Source organism: Corvus brachyrhynchos, unplaced genomic scaffold, assembly GCF_000691975.1.
Source record: "Corvus brachyrhynchos isolate BGI_N302 unplaced genomic scaffold, ASM69197v1 scaffold310, whole genome shotgun sequence".
Taxonomy (NCBI): Eukaryota; Metazoa; Chordata; class Aves; order Passeriformes; family Corvidae; genus Corvus; species Corvus brachyrhynchos.
The window spans coordinates 1,886,827-1,906,614 of record NW_008236213.1 but is presented as its reverse complement, the minus strand read 5'-3'; the positions used below and the strand labels follow the sequence as shown (position 1 = coordinate 1,906,614).

At 36.9% G+C, this 19,788-nt stretch overlaps 1 protein-coding gene across 1 annotated transcript in view; it reads right to left on the bottom strand.

The window, feature by feature from the left end:
- PDE4D (phosphodiesterase 4D) overlaps positions 1 to 19,788 on the bottom strand; it is a 558,454-nt gene that overhangs the window by 85,082 nt on the left and 453,584 nt on the right. The window contains exons 4-7 of the mRNA XM_008642936.2: positions 17,601 to 17,792; positions 3,984 to 4,020; positions 1,760 to 1,833; positions 896 to 945 (exon numbers count right to left, since the gene is read on the bottom strand). Of these exons, the coding sequence (XP_008641158.2) occupies positions 896 to 945; positions 1,760 to 1,833; positions 3,984 to 4,020; positions 17,601 to 17,792 (353 nt within the window). The remainder of the gene's footprint in view (positions 1 to 895; positions 946 to 1,759; positions 1,834 to 3,983; positions 4,021 to 17,600; positions 17,793 to 19,788) is intronic.

Genomic DNA, 19,788 nt, shown 5'->3' with positions numbered 1-19,788 from the left:
CCACACGTCTCCTCAAAATTGCTGAAGTACCATTTTTTTCTAGAGATATGAATGTATAATTCAATTAAAAAGATGATATATTTTGAAAATTATGGAAAATTGCGTTTCTGGTTTAAATAATAATTTGCCTGTTTAGTAAGTATACTTTCATCAAGAAGAAAAGCAAATGCTCTTTCACTCTGCCAGAACATGATAGAGAAAGTAACTACCTGGAAAATTACACAGTGTAAGAACCTGTGAATTAACATGATATAAAAAATACAGGGTCCAGAAAAGTGTATTCCCATAAAGACACCTAAGACCAAGTTGTCAAAAAGATAACCAAAAGTAGCGTGGGGTAAAATTTTCCAAAATATTAATGTAATTTACACTGTTACACTGTTAGTCTTGTTTTTAAGTCAATGTTTCCTTAGAAATAATATTGTCTTTTAAAAGGATTTTTTTCCCCTCATACAAATGTTATAGAAATAGGATTTACCATTCTACATCAGAAAAGTCAGTTTTGAAAATTTCTCCTCATTGCATAAGCACTTTTAATGTGAAGGCTTTGTGTCTGTATAGCTACAGAACTCTATGTCCCAAAAAGAAAGATCAATGGATTCATCATATCAGCTTTTTCTACTAGATTTCCTTGCAAAAAGTTGCTAATGAATGTATTCATGACAAAGTCACACACTGGTATAAAAAGAAAAAGAATTGGGAAAGAACTTAAAACTGGAATAATGAAATAGAAATCAGAAGTTAACATGATAGAACACTAAAAGTCACCAATTTGAGCCACTATGTGACTCAAAACCTCTTTAATAAAACAGATATAAGGATATGAAGCAATATACATTAATTACTATAAAACGCATTTTTCAGTTAGATGCTTTTATAAATAAATTATTCTTACCTGTTATAGTTGCTTTGTTAATAGATGGTTGGCTACACATTGGTGATCGTCTATTAAAAAGGAAATGAGAAAAGTTTTAAGCCTGATGAACTCACAGATGACTGAATCCTTGAACAATATAACAGATAATACATTACCTGGGAATTTATTTGGGAACTCCAGGGCAGTAATATTTTGGAAACTTACAGGTTTATTAAAAGCCTGCCTAATCACACCTAGAGCTTATACATAGTTTGAAATGTGATTTATAAACATTTACAAAGACATTCTTTTCTTTGAAATGCTAATTACTTCTAGTTCTCAAGATGTGTATTTTGGCTGAAGGAAATTACTTCACTACATTTGCCAGTGTAACTAACATTAGTGTTAACTGTGATGCTGTAACATGACTGGAGAAAGATCCATATTTATAATGGCTCATTTACAGTTATGAACTACTGTGGGTAAGTTAGGGTATCACTACCTTGGATGAGTTAGGTAGAGTTCTAGGTTGAGATCATGCAAGCAGCTCTCAGTGAGTGCAGCTGTCTGCTCACTCTGTTTCATTTGCAAGACTCAAATTGTGCCTGAGTGATCATCTTTGAATAATCTTAGACATATGACTACTTTATTGAAAATCATGTAAGTTGCAAAAACCTGCTCCAAGTTTATGCAAGGACAGCAGTGCAAGATCTATTAGAAGGCAAGGGAGCTGTTGTCTCAGCTACCAAATATAACACCTTCAGGGGATTAATAAACTTATTCATCATTGTTTCATGCAGGTTTGGTGGAACAGAGTGAAATCTGTAACATCTATTTGTCTTCTTTGTTTACGTTAAAAAAGTATCACTGCAAAAAGTTCAGTGGCCAAAAAATGACACTCACTTGCTGGGTGCCCGGTCTTGTAAATTGGTTAATGCAGCAAAGTTATTCCGGACAGTACGCAGGCTGGCCAGAACCTGGAACAAAAAAAGTGGTTTCAGTATAAATTTCTGCACAAGTGAGACTGATCTATCTTTGCTCCACTGTGCTGAAAGAAAAAGGAAAGAACGTTGCAAAACCACTGTAAAAGGTTTCCTGGGCTTGTTAGTCTGGAACCTTTGGCTATTATTTAAGAATATTATGTCTGTAATAGAAGGGCAGTAGTTTATTTCTCTTTTTCTGTTCCCCTCATAAACAACTTATTATCTGTTTGAAGGCAGGCTGACTTGCAGAGGAGGAATTTTTTACAAAATACTACTTACTTCTTTAAAATAACAATAAAAGCATTTGAGTTTGGAAGATAATAGCCCATTCAAGTCTAATACGTCATGCATAAGAAATAATTACAGAATCATTTTCAGTTCAGTCCCCATAAACTCTGAAGGACAAAGGAAATGAGATTGTCTGGATTGCTAGGAAAAGTAAAAGTGTCTCCTCTAGGAGGCACAGTTGACCTGGGGACTTAGTGCAGAAGGCCAGAGAAAGGGGAAGGCATCCCTGGAGAAGGTAGGAAAAGTCTGCAGGCTCTTACAAGCTTTATGCATTGGCAAAGACAATACAGATGAACTACTTCCTTTCTGGACTTAATTTCATGCAAGACAGCAGAGGGTGAATGCAGCAGAGAGGAGTGTCTTGTTGCAAGTGGCAGAGGCATTCCCTTCGGAAGGCAGTTGGATAACACTCAACAAATTTTGTGCCATGTAAGGGTAATAAGATGAACCTCTCCATCAGGGGAGAGGTAGTTCAGATGATGTCAGAGAGGAACCAAGAGTTAGTTGGAACTAGGCTGGAAGAAGGAGAAAGCAGCAGCAGTAATCATTGGTGTGTCTTTGCAGAAGTTGACCATTTATTTTCTCAGCCCAGACTGGGCTGGATTCCTGGTGAAGAATAACAAAAGAAGCAATGGGAAGCTGGATTTCAGAGATTTGAGTTGAGGAGTGCACAACCCTCTTTTCATAGCGCCTTAAATTTATACAGGAGGTAGGAAGAAGGTAGGACACTGAAGAAAAAATAATAAATTAATGAAAGCTTGTAACAGAAAGTATTCAAGAAGTGTTCAAGCTATTGGAGGTAATTTACAAATGAGTTAAGATAATATAAAATACATTTGTCTAGCTAAACAGTATTCATTTCCTTATGTTTTGCTTTCCAAAAATCAGAAAGCAAACTGACTTACTTTTAATTCAGCATGGATTAAAACCAATTATATATGTCATCAAATTTGCATGCTCAGCATACAGTGGAGATTTCAGACTACTTTTATGGAAGGCCCTTGCTTAATCTTTTCTCTGCTAATAAAAGATGATGGTTTTATTAATATTAAGGACTTGATCGAGTCTTATAAACACTGCCTCCATTTACAATATAATTAAATATAAAATAAACTATTAAATTAATATTCTTTTAACAGCTTATTATTTGACCAAAGTAACCTGCATAGTGTGGCTGAAGCTGCCACTTTATTCTTATTTGAGACTGCTGTGTGACTCAACCTTTCTCTTTCCATTCACCTTCAATCACATATGACTTTATAATTACAGTTATTTGACAACAATTCCTATCTGTTTTGGAGTAAAACCCATCATCATGAGTTCATGGAATAGCAATGTTAACTTTCCATGCTTTATAAGGCAGCACTATTGTGAAAAATTGTGGCATTTTTATCTGAATTATAAAGAATTTTGAGCTGGTATTGTATAAACCAGAATCTGAATAGAAAAAGCAAACCTGGTTTTGTAAAGGAACATAAGTGTTCTGGATAAAATTTATCTCATGTCTAAAAATCTCATTGTACTCAATACATAAAAGATGTTCAGATGGAGAAATTGTAATTAGAAAAATAAGAGAATAACAGGAATCAGAGATTCGTCTTAATCATGACTGTCTGTTACAGTATTTGGAAAGAGATCAAAGGTGTTTATGCTGTTTCCCTTCAACATTGCAGATAATCAAAAAGCATTAAGAAACAGAGGTGTAGATAACAGAGTGGGAGGTTTATGACTTTCTGTTGAGACACTTTTTCTTCTTTCAAGCAAACATATAATACCAACAACAGAAAACAACTGGTTTGGCCATTCTGTCTTTAAATTACAAGACCGTGTGAGAAATATGGCAAAGTTGTGCCTACCTGAGCAAACGGTGTCACAATCAAGTCATCTCCGTGTCTGAAAAAATAAGCAGAGTTATAAGTTAGGTATTACCAAAAATTTGCTGCTTTAACAGAAAGAAAATCAGGTTTTACAATGCAGTATAGGTAACTCCAATTTTATTCCTCTACAGTTACACTCTATTATTGCTTCACTCATTCTTTGAAAAGCAAATATCAACTTAGTTATTGCCCAACTGCCTGGCAAGTCTGTGGGAAGGCTCACAGACCAACCAGTTTTTGTGCTGTGGGGTGGGTAGGTGACTGACCACCCAGGTCTAATCTACAGACATTTCATCCCAAAGGATGGCAGTGAACACTCCAAAAGTGACTCCAGTGAGGGTTTCCAGCAGGCTTGTGAGGGCTGAAGAGGGGGATGGTGGGGCAGCACATCGCAGATGAGTGAAAACCTAGTAAAACTACCAAACTGACTGAGACTTCTGTAGTTATGGGGTGTATGACTAACAGTGTGCTGTTGCTGTGGCAATGTCACCTCCACGGGGGCGATGTATGGACAAGGTGCCAGGATGACATACTACAGGGCAAAAGGCAGGAAGAGAAAGTGGGGTTGCTTCTCTTGAGCAGGGAAAACTGCCACTTGAAATGGTTGTCATAAAATTTTGGTCCTGTAAATACAAGTAGACTGAGGGGCATAAAAGTAGCATCTGCAGCATTAAGGATATAGAGTCAAAAAATAGGGACAGGGAAAACTTCGCCTTTTCAGTTATCCTATCCAGTATATGGCAGCAATTAAGGTGAAAAGAAATTTTCCAAAGACAAAAATCCAATATGACTCTGCTTTTAATTTTCTTGTACTTTCCTGCAGTGAATTTATCATGATAAATTACAAGTTGCAACTTCTAACAGAAACTATCATTGATTTGGTGCTATTTTAATGTTATTTAAGTTTAAGCATAAAATGATGAGTTTTTAACATTGGCTTTCAAGACCATGAAAATCTAATTAGAAAAAAGCTGATAAATGGAGAAATGTGATTTGTGTTTGACTTGCTACAACATTTTTCTTATTATCTGTATACTGTGTACAAGACAGCAATGGTTTACAGATATTGCAAAAACCTAAATAAAAAGCAGTATGTGCAATCTGTACCACTGTACAATCAGTCTGTAAGGATGAAAGAAAACTCCCCAATATTAAAGATTATCAGAATGTTTAATAACTGTGTAACCGTTTTTACTACCATCTCTTTTATTCCTTTTGTAATGGAAGAATGGATTTTTAAACACTCTGTGGAAGAAAGCTGCATTTTGAACAGAGTCTTTGCAGGAGTGGTTGGAATAGAGTGTTGCTTCAGGTGAAACCACAGTCCCCCAGTGGATGGAAAGCATGTAAGTCTGACTCTCAGAACAAGCCAAAAGAAACATGTCCTCCATGGCGCTTCAATTGCTCAGTGAAGTCAAATCCAGTCAGGGATAATAGACAATGTGAATCATCCTAGAGCATTAATGAGAGTTAATGACCAGCTGGGTTTAGTGCCTCTTTATGTTTTCACTGGGTCATGAAAACATTGGCAAATGCCCTACACTATAATTTTAGATAAGGGTTGCTTAATGAATTACACAAAGGCTTTAGCAGAAGATAAGCCAAATACCTTTTTCCTTTTTTTATCCTGTTCTCCACTGAAAGAGCCAGTGTGACTATGCTACTTCACTTCCAGGAAAATTATGCTCTTTGTCTTCAGGTTCTGTGAAATGGCATTATCTGATATGTGACAGCTGGCTTAAATGTTTCTCAGTAGTACTTTAATTTCTTATATTTTATAAAGGATATTTTTATTATTTGAATAGAGCTACTCCATTTTTGCTTCTGTTTTAACACTTAAAGGGGTGCAGCCCAAAACATAAACCCATTTTTTACTGATCTAGTCTAATCCCTCATTTGGAAATTATGAAAGGGCACAGTTCTGAAGATGAAAGTGTTTACAGGTAGCAGCAGCACTGGACGAAGAACAAAAATATTAAATTGTTTCTACCTGTAAATAAGACAGTGGAGACATGGAGATAGTTCCTTCTAGCATCTGTCAGTGGCAAAGACTCTGCCCAATATATGACACAAATGCACAAAATATGCATCAGTGCCTCAAAATACCAGGCAACTCCTGAAACATAGTTACTAACTGCTAAATTCAGACTGGCAAAAAGTATGAAAATTAGACTGTCCTCCTTAAAATCTCTTGTGGCTTGCCTTATTGTAGATGGAATCTCCTCTTCTTCCCATTTAGCCCTGTTTGCCACCCCTTGAATGCTGAAGCACTAAGAGAAGGCAACAGCTACATATTCTTGGCTTTCTGCCCTGGAGGATCATATTTTTCTTTTATGTAAAATAACATGATCCCACTTTTCTCATTTTTAAACTTGATTCTACCTGAGCTGCTTCTGGACTGCATTTCACTGGAGAACACTTATATCATACTGTACCTTGCTATTCTTTAATAGAGGCATGATTCAGTAGTAATTCAATGTACTGAAATCAAGCCAGGACTTAATTTTCACTGTTCAAATCCCCCTTGTGTCAAGAGAAACAATTCCAGAAATTACCATTATTTTGCTGAATCTGATACTGAAAGTACAGACATCCACAGCTTTCTCAAAATAGTTTAGCACTCACCAGACCCACTTGAACTGCAAAGCAATTGTAAAAGGTGGTGAGCAAGCTTTGATCCACATTGGGTCAGAAAATCTGGAGAAAGTGCGAGTGTTCAAAGAAGCTCTGTTAATTTTTGTACAGAAGAGCAAGAACATATGATTCAAAATACCATTGATCCACAGTATACTACAGTGTAATAAGCACTACAATGTATGAGTGTCTTCCTGTTTCTAGATGACATGGAAGCTGATGGGTGATTCTTTCTGGATTCTAGATTGGATAGTACCTCACATCTGTATACAGAAGCAGCAAGAGGGAGTGTAAATCCTCCAATATGTCACAAGCTTCTAAATATAGACAGGGATATTAGCCTTTAAAGTTAGAAGAAATCGTTCACATCAGTGTTAGACTCTGTTAACTAGAATGCCTGGCATACTTGTTCTCATCTTCATTTTTCAAAGGAAACACCGGTTTAAAAGCAGAATAATTTTCACATAGCCCCAAAACTTAAAATGATCAGTTCTCCATCATCAAAGAACATTGCTAAAACATGCACAGCCCAGATCAGATGAATGACTGTTACATAAAAAACAAGCCAAATTCTCATTAGCAGACCAAAGATTACATACAACATTGCAAGCTGTTTGCCACAGTAAAGTGATGACGCCTAGACTTCCACAAATTTTTGTGTTTTGCTTCCTAACATTTCCTATATGACATACTTGAACTCACATCATATAAACTATGCTGATCCCTGCCCTGAAGAAGATATGAAAGAGCTGTATTAAGTCAGACATTAGTTGAACATCCTCTGTACAAAAGCTCTGCTTCTTTTCCTCAGGATTGGCATCAGTTTGTCTCTTCTATCCCAACTACAGAACAGTAATTAACTTTTCCTCTATTAATAAGGAACTTAGAGATGCATGGACAGACAGAGAAGGAGACAGGAAGATTAACGCAATGATAAGACAAGGTGACTGCATACCTTCACTTAATAATTAAACTGTCATAATTTAATACAACATCTAATAAAAGAAGTAACTAGAGAGATATCCTGCAGACCTGTCAGGATACAGAAAGATAAAGAAAGAGTGGATGTTTTTCATACTGGTCAGAAAAAACTCAAGGTACCCATTAAGAAGAAGCAAATCCCAGGCCTTTGAGACCACAAGGAGTGTGAGGCACTTCCCACCGTGGAGCTTCACAGGGAAGATCCTCTAGGTTTGTCTTTATAAAGACCATAGTAAGGCCACAGATGAAGACTTTCTGGGTCTTTCTAGACTTTTTAGACTTTCATATAAATACCAACTGAGTGATTTTGAGGACAAATATTGAAGTTGTGAGATATAAACAGGATAAATAAGAGCTCTGTCTTACTTGAGGAGAGAAAACATACAACACATACACAAGTTTGAGACAAATGTACCAGTTTAAAGTATGATCTTACTAGTTTGCTCCACTCCTCCAATTGAATCAAAACCTTACTTATATCCCCAGGAGAAGTACTGGCTGATGATGCTGGTCAGGCCTTAAATCCAACTGGCATAGACCGTGTTGGATTCTCTGGCCACAGACTTTGGACATAGGCCAATTGAAAGGATAAAGCTGCCAACTGAATTGAAAAGCCCAAAAGAACAGTGGCTGTATGGAATTCCTGAATGATGCTCCACATCAAGAACTAATGCTTTCATCATATTGTCGTATGAATTTACTCAATTTTTAAAGAATTGTATTGGGGCTTTTTTTTTTTTTTTTACTATAAGAATGTAGCAAGATTAAAGTATGAGAAAATCCATACTGCCTATATACCATGTAAAAAATAAGAAAGAAGATGAACATTAAGGTAGTCTTCTGTTTATGTCAGAAAATACATGGCAGCCTTCTTCTGCAGTGTAAACATCCAGATTCGGATAAACACAGCATCCACTGATTTCTGTATACAAGGCTGAATCAGACTCACTGTCCAATAGCGTGGCAGAAATACAACTTAGATGAGACATTTGTGTTTTGTTTGCATATATGCTGGAACACAATTATATCATATACAGAACCACAAATGAAAGACAGAGAATAAGCTAATACAGTACCCTAACTGCTGGTATTTTCTTTTCTGTCCCAATAACTTCTCATAGTTGAAGCCAAATATGCACACACAAAACATATGATTAGGTATGCTGAAGTAGTCACATTGCTCAGATTCAGATTTTAGCAGCGATGATGATTCTAGATTGCACCCTGCATCAGAAGCTGTGCTTTGAGGATAGCGAGCAGCAGTGGCTGCCTGCTCCATGCAGCTTGAGCTTTATCATCATCATCTGCATTTGGAAAATCCAGATGGGCTGGTTTGCAAAACTGATTTCGTGGAGTCAGAAATCAGAGTGCTCCAAGTCAGCTTATTCTGCAGGAATAGTGCTTAAGTCATGTCATCTCAGTTTTTAAAGACTTTGAGAAAAAATTTCTAATCCTGAGATAGCTTAGGCCTTGCTTGAAAAGCCAAGACTAAATGAGTGTAAGTGGCAGATCTTAATGCTTTGCCCAGATTATGAAATGGGGTTACAGCTTTTCCTAGATAGACAGTGGGTTTTTAGTGATTTGATCTCTTTAAAAGGGTGAGTGCAATGTGGGGGATGATCAGGCATCTAAGGCAGGGGCTAGAGACTATGACACTGTGGGCAGGTGCAGATTTAGGGCTGAGAGAGCAAGCAATTAAAATTGCTGTTGGAGCCATGAGCTATAGAGGAGGGGGTTGTTTTTCCCAGAGCACTTATTTATTTCTGTGAACATGGAGGTAAGAGGATTGTTGAAAAGAACTACTTGAAACCACAGAAATTAGACCCTGAATGAAGCAGACTCTCATCAACTATTGTCTGAGTGTTTCAGAACACCACAATTTTCTGTAACACTGTGCAGTTATGTCCTCCTGACACATCTGTCTAATTCAGCAACACAGCTTGCCCTAATTAGTAAAAAAGTATTGCTGTAATATTGGGAGTTCAGTACAGTTAATTTAATTGAGCTTAACCAGATGAAGGAGGATTGGCTCAGAAAAGCCACAGCACCTGAGAGGTCCATTATCACAGCCGAAAGAAATGCTGGTTATAGTAATTCTACATGGACTGTCTAACTAGAAAGTGAGATTTAGAAAGACACACTAAAAGGAGAAAAATATTTCTTCAGCATAAATGTCACTAGTAAAAACTTCAGATATAAGTATTTCCAAAGACCCCAGCTAACATCATAGGCAGCACAAATCAAGTTTCTCCACTATGAGATGTTGATGAAGAAAACAATTCTTGTCTGCTTTACTATCAGAGGTCCAAAAAAACCCTCAAAAGAACTGTGGATTATTACATTTTGCTAATACATATATATTATGTATTAAAATACCTGCAGTTTTCTAGATACAACTAATATTTTATACAAGAAAGTGCTTTAATTTTTCATGTCAACTTTTTAGCATCTCAGATCCTGAAGATACACTTGATTAGGCTTGAAAATAGCCTTTGAATTCCTGGAATCTGTCCTGTTTCAGTCATCAGTGTTAGGTTATCCAAACTGTAATGTAATTCAAGCTGAACTGCATTAGCACCCAAAGTGAGAAGCTTTCCCAAGACTTAGAAATACAAAAGGACCAGACTAAGGAATTGGAAATGAACAGTGTTAGCAATTCTAAATCAGTATTTTGAGGTTTAATCCAGGGACTATCAGTTAGTATTACCTGGCTACCTGTGCACCTTACTGTGCATCAATAGCTCCCTTTCACAGGGTCTGTGCTTTTGAGCAGATTAAAAAAAAAGGATTTTTCTGGGTGACAAGTGTAACTTTGAGTCTTGGTGATAGTGATCTAATGAAGATCCATCAAGTCCAGAAGCTTCATTCAGAATTGCTGGATGAGCTGGAATCAGAATTGGCTGATAACTCAAAAACCAGGAAGTATAACTATTTTTTCCCATTCTGCATAATATGCTGTAGGAATACTACTAGGCTTCTTCCATCTACCAGGAAAGTCTCCTAACACCTTTGGAAGAGTTTGAGGACCACCAAGACCTCTTATGTCAGACCCAGCTACTTTGCTCAGAAGCTTTAACCTTTTCCAAAGAGACTGCACTCACACATCTGACTCGTGTAATCTGCCTGAGATAATCCCATAGGTAGTGATGTAGTGGACCAGCACAGTAGGATGCCAGCCTGATGTGTAACCCACAAAAACACAGATAACTCAATAAATTATTTGTATCATATTTCCCTAGTCATCCACCAAGCCTCAACGCTTTAATCCTGTCAGAATATAGCAGAACATTTAGATTATAGGAGAATGGTGGGCAGCTGAGCAACTGGCCTCTGTTAAGTCTGACAGAATTACTCAGTCCTGAGAGGAAAGAGAGCATGGCCTTGCCAGAGTTTTTTACTGCTGTAGGTGGTTTTCCTTCTAAAATCAGAAGGTAGTCTGCCTGGGGGTCACTGAGGCAATGGCAAGGGAATAGAAGCTGGTGCAGTTTGGGGCTTCAGTTCGTGTTTTGAAGGAGAGGCTGGATTAAGCCAGAGGATATAGGACTCTGAATGAGAAAAATGCTGAACTTAATCAGAGGAGTCCAGCCAGCAGTGCCACTGTTGGACTGTTCATACAACCAAAATCATCATTTAGCTATATCAAGGCTACAAAACAAACAGGCATGAGAGACTACAGAATAGTTCTGTTTTCTGCTCAGGTTCAAGAAAATTAGTGAGTGGGTGTGCATACATGACTGGAAGCAATCAAGTTAGTGCCATTTAATGAGCTACTATTAGTGAGTTTTGATTGCATTAGCTGACACATATAAACTCTTACCTTGTTGCAAATGAAAATAAAATGTGTTGCCTGGAACTGCTTTTAAGCATCATGCGTTTGGTTGGTTGCTTGCTTGTCCCTGTCCCACACGCCTAAGTGTTTAAAACTGATACGCATGTGCTAATTCTGAAGAATAAGACTACATGACTTTCCACATGAGCCTTCTACTGATGCATGCTGAAAGATTCCCTCTTTAAAAGAAATAGCAGAGCTGCTGAAAATATGGCACTTATACAATGCAACCCAGCCTGAGAGAGCTTGCTATCTGCCAGCCACAGATAGTTTCAAGGTTTACAGAAAAATGGTCCCTTAACCAAATTCAAAGGTCCCTAAATGAATGCATGTAAGAAAAAACAAGCTAACTTGAAAAAAACCAAGAAATTCAGAATTTCAGACTGCACGTTTTCAAGGATTGAACTCTACAGCTAACTGAGCATTAGTGCCATTAAAAGAATCCAAAACATTCAGTTTGTACCCTGAGGGGTGAAATGACAATTAATGTTCTTCTGGGTTTTGAAATAAACTTGACCAGTGCACATAGGTGATCACTGAGCTGGAAAAGCAGTCTAAGAGGGATCCCCCCAAGACATTCAAGTCTCTTTTTACAAAGTTCCCCTTCTTCACACTGCTTCCATCCTTCAGTACTGCAGGCACAGAAAATGAACACATCCACCCTCCCCTCCACCGCAGATCAGTGTTGCAAGCTCAGGGAGTAATGGCCTTGTGATGTATCTGATCTCCCAGCTAAGAATTGGGTTTGGCACCATGTTCTTAAGAACATGCTACCTTTGACTGAAAAGATGTAGGAATTCAGTCTGTTTTGGTTAGCACATGAGCAGTAACTTGTTATTTTCCTTCAAGCATCCATTATTTCCAGAGGAAGGAAGAAAAAAAGCCAAACATATGAAAAATGTTTAAAGGGGAAGTGATGCATTTAACAACTGAGAGCTATGTTTGGAAAATTGTAAGGTTTTAGCAATCTCACAAAAAACCAATAATGATTCTGTATTGATTGAAAGTAAATAAAATAAATTTGAATTTAATCAACAAAAACTATCCCCTGAATAAAAAGCAAATGAAGTCTTCTCAATGCAAAAATACCTTCTTTTTGTTTTACAGCATAACCAATTTCCTTATCAACAAATGAAGTCAACACAAATTTATTATTCAACTTTAAGATAGTTGAATTCTAAGTTGAGTTCTTTGTTTTGAATTCCACCTGTAAAATGTGTAAAACAACTGGAAAAGACAGAGTCATCTCTTTTTTTCCAATTTTTTTTTGTTTATAACTCAAAAAAATATTGTAAGTGACTTGAAAATTATGTAGATTAATTTAAGCTGCAACCTGGAACTTAATTTAAGGTTCTTAAAAACAAAAAAGCAAAACACAATGAAGCAAAATATTTATCTGTTTTTCCTAAAGTGATGTAGGTACATTTCTTTCCATGAACAAATACATATCTCAAGCAATTTAATGTATTTTTTCATTAAAATCTGTTTCTAAACAGAGCACACATAGAAAATGCTTCTTAAAAGATCTTTTTAGATCAGGATAGACTTTCAAGTTTAACTGTCTTATTTTAGCCATGATATAGTAACATCAGAGATTCCTACAAAAGAATATGATACATCACAAGGAATTTCAGCTGCAATTTTTCTGGAGAAAAGACAATTATTTCTAATAATTAAACTGAGGTGCAACTACTCCTCTCAGTAATTGCATGTTTTGTCTGCTGTTCTAGAATCTTGGCCAGCACCTTTCAGGAAAAAGGTGGTTTTTTCTCCCTAACTTAAGATTCATACTCACAATATTTCATTAATAACACCAGGCTTTACTGGCTCAGAAACAAAAGAATAAGCTTGCCTTAGAGGATGAGAAAATATATCCTCTGTAACTGTAGATACAGGGAAGATGTCCTGGATTAAACTGCATCCTCTTGCTATTTCCTTAATCACAGACAGCAGCAGAGGGATGCTGCTGTCTTCAGAAGTTACTGAGTAGGAGTAGGTTGTCCAGCTCAGGGAATGGGGGTATGGTGGCCATTTAGCAGATCGCCAGACCAATGACCCTGCAGTTCCCCACAGTCAGTGTTGCTTGGCTGGGTTCTGCTCCTTTAAATCATGGAAGCAAGTTCTAATAGAAATCAGCAAATTTTGTGTAATAATACTAGTTAGAGCTTGTAGTGATAAGCTGATGAAGAAAATAGTGCTGAGCTTCTCTAAAAAAGGCTGTAAAACTGCCCCCCAGCAGCTGCTTTTTTATGAGTGATGTTCAGTTGGTCAAGTCCTGAGAAGACAGGATGTTGTGTCTGAGATGTGTTCTAAGACTTTGTGGAAATGGGAGAAGGACAGACTTAAGTGAGAGGTCAGAAGACATCTTCTTACACTCAGAAGACACAGTGGAGCTTGGACAGACTTGTCTACTGAGAGTGCCTTGGTTCTCTGGCCTGGATGCTATCCTCTGGTCTGCTTCTTCAGAATCACAGGAGGATTATACATGTTTTCTCCCTTCAGAGTGGCATCAAACGTGGGCTGTGATGCAGCAGTGGACAGCTTACTGGGGTTTTGTTTTTTCCTAGGAAACTATTTTTTAACCTGATTAGAGTCCTGGGTTTTGCTAAAACAGAAATTCTCTACTAATTTGATCTCTTGCTCCATTAACCAGGGCAGTGATCCCTTAACAAGAAGGGCATAAAAAGCGTTACCACTTCCAACTCTTCCTGCATTTGCAAGTTCTGGGCAGCCGCAGCAGCTCAAACAAGTCAGCATTAAGTAATCAGGCCACCTCAGCAAGACAACCACACAGCTCTCTGCTTCACTAATGTCTTCAAACGTAGGCCTGACAATTATTCCAATAATGATTTTGCAGGTCTTTCAGCTAGGCACTGTTCACTTTCTCCTATGTGTTGCTGTTGGGAACTTTTTTGGGTTTTTTGTTTTCCATTCTTTATTCTCCTTCCCTTTAAACTTGTTTTCCTGTCTTTCATCACAGATCCTGTACTATAATTCTTCATATTGTCTCACTACCTCTCACTGCCTCACTCAGTTTCTTCTTTTTCTCTTGCACATCCTTATTTCTCTGCTGGAAATCCCATAGAGAGGCTTCACAACACTTCTGTGCTCATCTGCCTTGGACCTTGCATCTTCCTGTCTAAACCACCCACCTCTCCAGTTCACAAACTTTAGCAGCGTTTCCTAATCTTTGTATATAATCTCCATGTCCTGCTTTTATTATTGTCAAAGACCATGTTATTTCTTCCAAGGGATAACTGAAACAATGTTACCTGACCCCCACTCCATTTTTTATGCTTTCCCTTTCTTACATTCAGCTGCTTTTTCTGCCTCTCTAACTGCACCCATATTTGTCCCACTAACCTTCTCTCATCAAAGCAGCCTTGCACTCATAATCTTTTGCACTTCTATCTTTTATTCTTTTCCACAGCTAATTCATAAAAATGTACTTTGGATTCTCTGAGTTTAAAAAACTTTCCACCTGTCCCTTCTCTGCACTTGTTTCTTTACCTTCCATCTCAACTCCCTAAGTGAAACTCCCTTTGCCTTTTCTGTCAGGTTTACTACTTTGAGCATAGTGAGTGGCATTGTACCTTCCCCTGGGTATAGTATCTGACTGTATTAGTCTCTCAGTTATCATCTTATACTTTGACTTTATAAGCTGTTTGTAGCAGAGCCCATCTTTTCATTTTGGGTTTGCAAACAACTGAGCACAACTTGTTCCCTTCCTTGGCTAGAGCTGCATACATAATAAATAATGGCACAATGAATTCAGCATTTCAGCACTGCCATCCACTGGCTGTCATAACATGACATTCCAAATTTCACTAAAATCTTGAAGTATTGACTGACTAGAACGTATTATTGTAAGTTTAGTACTTGAGAGTAATGGGAATGCCAGAATTCTTTATGCTGTATTCCTTACAAATACAAGACATATGCCTTTTGCTTTCTCTTTTTCTTTACAAAGTGAAACATCAAGTCTGGTTAAAGAATCAGGGGATCTAGACTAAACTGCCATGTACAATTAATCCACTTAAATTACCTGAATGATGTGTCTATTTTGTAATACATATTGCTCATGTTTAAAAAACAAAAAATACTTAAGCATGCATATAGATGCACAAGGGAAATAGGATAATTTGGGACTAACCTAAAATTTGTGTACTTCTCCTGTCAACCAACCCTTTCATCTTCCACCTCATTTAGCAATGTCCTGAATCATAGTTGTTTCTTTATTTTAATAATATTCAGTGGGTTTCCTTTCCATGAGCATATTCAGCTTATCATTGGTTCTATACATAAGGCCTTTTGTGATTTTTATTTTTTTTTCCTTGCTATTTTATCTTTTTAAACTTTCCCCTCTTTTATTCTTTGGCTTTCTTGCATGTAATATCTGTGATACAGCTACGCTTATTACAGTTAGGCTTATTGATAAATGATTAATATTCCATGGTTAGAACATGCCTTTTACATTTCCTTATGTGCTCCCCTCCTAAACAGTGGCAGGAATATTTACCTTCTTAGTACAAAAGTTCATCTGTGACAAGAGACTGTGAAAATCTATGAAGACGTGAGGTCAAATAAATTTTATATGTAAATTGTTTCCAGAAAAGTTTGAAAGGAAAAATAGATAGAGAAAAAAGGAGAAAATCTGTGCTGTTTCAGTAATTATATTGTTTATCCAATTTACTGCCATGTGCTGAAAAATTGTCCAAAATTCTAGGAAATGAAGTGGATTGTGAGTTCAAGGATGAAGCAGTAATTGAATTGTTCATTGAAATGACTCATCTAAGCAATGCAGTCAGCTGGATTGTCCTCCTCAATGTAGAAATCTTTACAAATGTTATCATGGCACAGGTGAGATACTAAAAACTTGAATCTTCTCCCTCGAAGAAAAGGATATCTGTCACAGGAAGATTTGCTGGAAGGTGGGTACTATTTCCAAGAAAAATGCACTTTTTTTATAACAAAGTAAGATAAAACGCTCTTGTTCTAACCCATTTTGTCTCAACAAAAATTGGTCACATTTAGCACAAAGCTTACCGAGTACTTCAATCTACAGAGCTTAACTGAGTCATGGACCTTACACTAACCCTCTCTAAAGGCAGGAATTTTTCTTACCTTAACACTCTGCATAGAAGAAGAGCTATAATTAAAGGAAATAACAGCTCCAAAAATTATATAAGCTGAAAAAAAATAGGAGTGTTCATTTATGACTTCAAGTTAAATATCAGCTCTAATTTCACTCATTATTATGAAAATCCTTATTCTTTTTTGCACCTACTCTTATTTTTTTGAAGGCGATATCGATAAGTCTTTGCCCCATTAAAAAACAGCGTTCACTGAGGTATTCTGACAAGACTGATCCTTTATTTTAGATAAATATTTGAACCATAAACACCAATTTGACCAAGAAATTCGGAGCAGTTTAGGCAAAAAAACCAACCAAACAAAAATACTTGTTAATTTCTCCTACATAGAAGTGACTAGAAGATAGAACATTTAAATATTTTTGGTGTCTTACAAATAAACAGAGATTTGCATCTGACTTCCACTACACATGCAACCTCGGGTCCACACATACTTGAAAAGTACGAGCCACTAGCAGAAAATACACACTTCACAGAATAGTGAGAGAGGACAGAATAAGTTTATAAAGGTTTTTGTTAGAGTTTTGTCTTTTAGCTAAGAGGGTATTTGAAATAATTTTTTCTCTCTCAAATATATTATTTTCTGCCAGCTGGTAAATCTTTTCTCTAAAAACATAAGACTCCTGTTGTAAATAAATTGAATCTATTTTTTAAGATCATGAAGAAGCCTAAATTGAGTTTGTATTGTTTTTCTTGAAAATAACTAAAGAGCCAGAAAATAGTTCTCCTTAGGGTTTTAGTACACCAGTATTGACTGTCATTATTATTCTCTCAAAGCTAATAGAGTGTATAAACATTTCAAGTACACCCTCATGACATCCTTCAAAAAGCTGCAGGAACAAGTATAATCTTCATTAAAGTAATAAACAAACAATTTTCCATTACTTCACTAGTGTAAGTGATTACTGCCTTCGATTTTTCAAAAAAAAAAATCTTGTGGCTGCAAAAATCTTGATATTGGACAAATTATAGACTAGAATTATTTTATAAGGTACTTACATATCACTGGCAATGGAGGAATTCCTGGACATGGACTTTGGAGACAGATCATAATCACTGTCTGACCGGTAAAGGAAAGACTCCCTACGTTGACTGTGGACAAAATTTGCCTGAAGAATTAGCCCTGACCCAGGGCTTGTCATGGGGTCCAAGGGACTTCGTCCTGATGATGTACCATTGTCTACATCGAAACTGCAAAAGGAAGAGAAAAATTTTTATGTCATTGACCTAAGAATTTTTAAATTTAATAAACACCCTTCTGAAAAAATTATCATAGCTAATTGCCTCTTGATATTAATGAGGAAATAAAGACCAGGTCATGTCCACTGCTACGAAAAAATGTGAGGCAAGATAGAGATATACTTTAAAATTACTGATAAACAAAAAAACCCCACCCAAATCTGAAGGAAAAGAAATTTGGCAGAAAAAACCCCGACACTGTTAGGAATACAGGAAGCTTTATACCTCTCTGCATGCAGAGTATCCATGAGCTCTACACCAGAGGAAACATGATGTTTCATTATTTACTTCTTCAGGTCTCATCACTCCTAAGCTGGACCACAATTATCCTGTCTCCTCCCACTGCTAAGGCAGTTGAGGGCTTTTTTCTTATTGAGTACCCAATCCTAATATTTTGTTACTACAAAAATATTTCAAGAATGTACTTTATTTTATCCCAATACGCAAAGTACTGCGGTGGCATTAATGCATATGTGTGTGCTTGGGAACATCTGCCTGCATCAGATTTGCTGTTTTACAAACAGATGGAATAAACGAGTCCATTGTTCATGGCCAAGCAGCAGAACTTCTGTAGCCATTTGTGTCTTTGAACCACACAGTTTAGATCCAGTGCTTTTGATTGTTGTGTTTGGTACGAAGATAGGTAAAGAGGCTTATCATTCCTACAGAACACTTTTCTTAGGAGATGATGAAAGACAAGGGAACAGAAAGAGAATGGGGAAGTAGATGCTGCTTCACATAGATGGCAATGTTTCCACAAAGGCCTTTGAAAATCAGTGCAAAGACCTTGAACAGGAGTCTGCAAATGATTAAACACTGGTGCTGAGGGGGCGTGTTCACAGCAACCTGTGTTGCTTGACAGGACAACAGCTGCATTTGGTACTATATGGAGGCTTTCTGCAGCATGTGGCTTCATTTTTGGATGTCTTGTGGTATGCAGTCTGAGAGGTTACAAATGTGTGGATCAGCAAGAACTAGGTCTCTAGGCTCATTTGCCATACTAAAGGGGACATAAATAACACTGCTAAAGCATTTAACAATGAGGGATGAGAAGCTGATCTTTCACATGATTTTTTAAACATGGATAAGTGCTAGCACCATATTATGCATTTTTGCTGACCCCATAAAAAGTACTCATTTTGAAAATGGTGCTCATTTGAAGGACACCTACAGGTTTCCATTTACAGCTAATAACAGCAGAAACAATGCAGTCCAAGTCAGCTGTTCATTAGACTTCAGCCTAGCACAGGTGTCACAACTGTTACATACTAGTCTGTACCCACTTGTTTTATCTACCATTGACCTGAGGTTTCAATGAGTTGCCACTTCAATTCTTTGCTGAAGTGACAGCATTCCCATGACCTTTTTTTCCTTTGTTAAATGAACTAATCAAAGAAACATATTGCTTATTTTGATACAGATGCACACTGCCTAGCAGAGGATGGATTTTTGTTTCATTATTTATTTCATTGCTTATTTGTTACTTTGCACATATATCTGGAACTGCAAGCTTACTGCCACTTTCAGACTATAATATTTTCTTTGTGCTCATCTCATACAGTTTGAGTGTAGAAAAGCAAATGGAGTTGGTTTGTTTGTTTCTCTTTTTTAAAAAAAATACAGAAAATATGATAAAAAAACTTCAGGACAGCATAGTAATTTAATTATCTTTTCACTCTAGTTTTCAGAACAATTACCTGACAGTAAATCCAAACACATACACTTCTTCCCAGAACTGATTTAATTTGATTATGTCTGTATACTTTTTTCTGTGTCTTTAAATGTGCTACTGCTTTACCAATCTCAAACTAAGAAAGCTTAAACCATGAGACATCAAATGAGAGTTCTGCCACCAGCCTTCTAGGTGATCTTGGACTGTGCAGATATCCTCTGACTTTCATTTTCCCTATTTGTTGCATCTTTGTGATCACTGCAAGATCTGCTCACA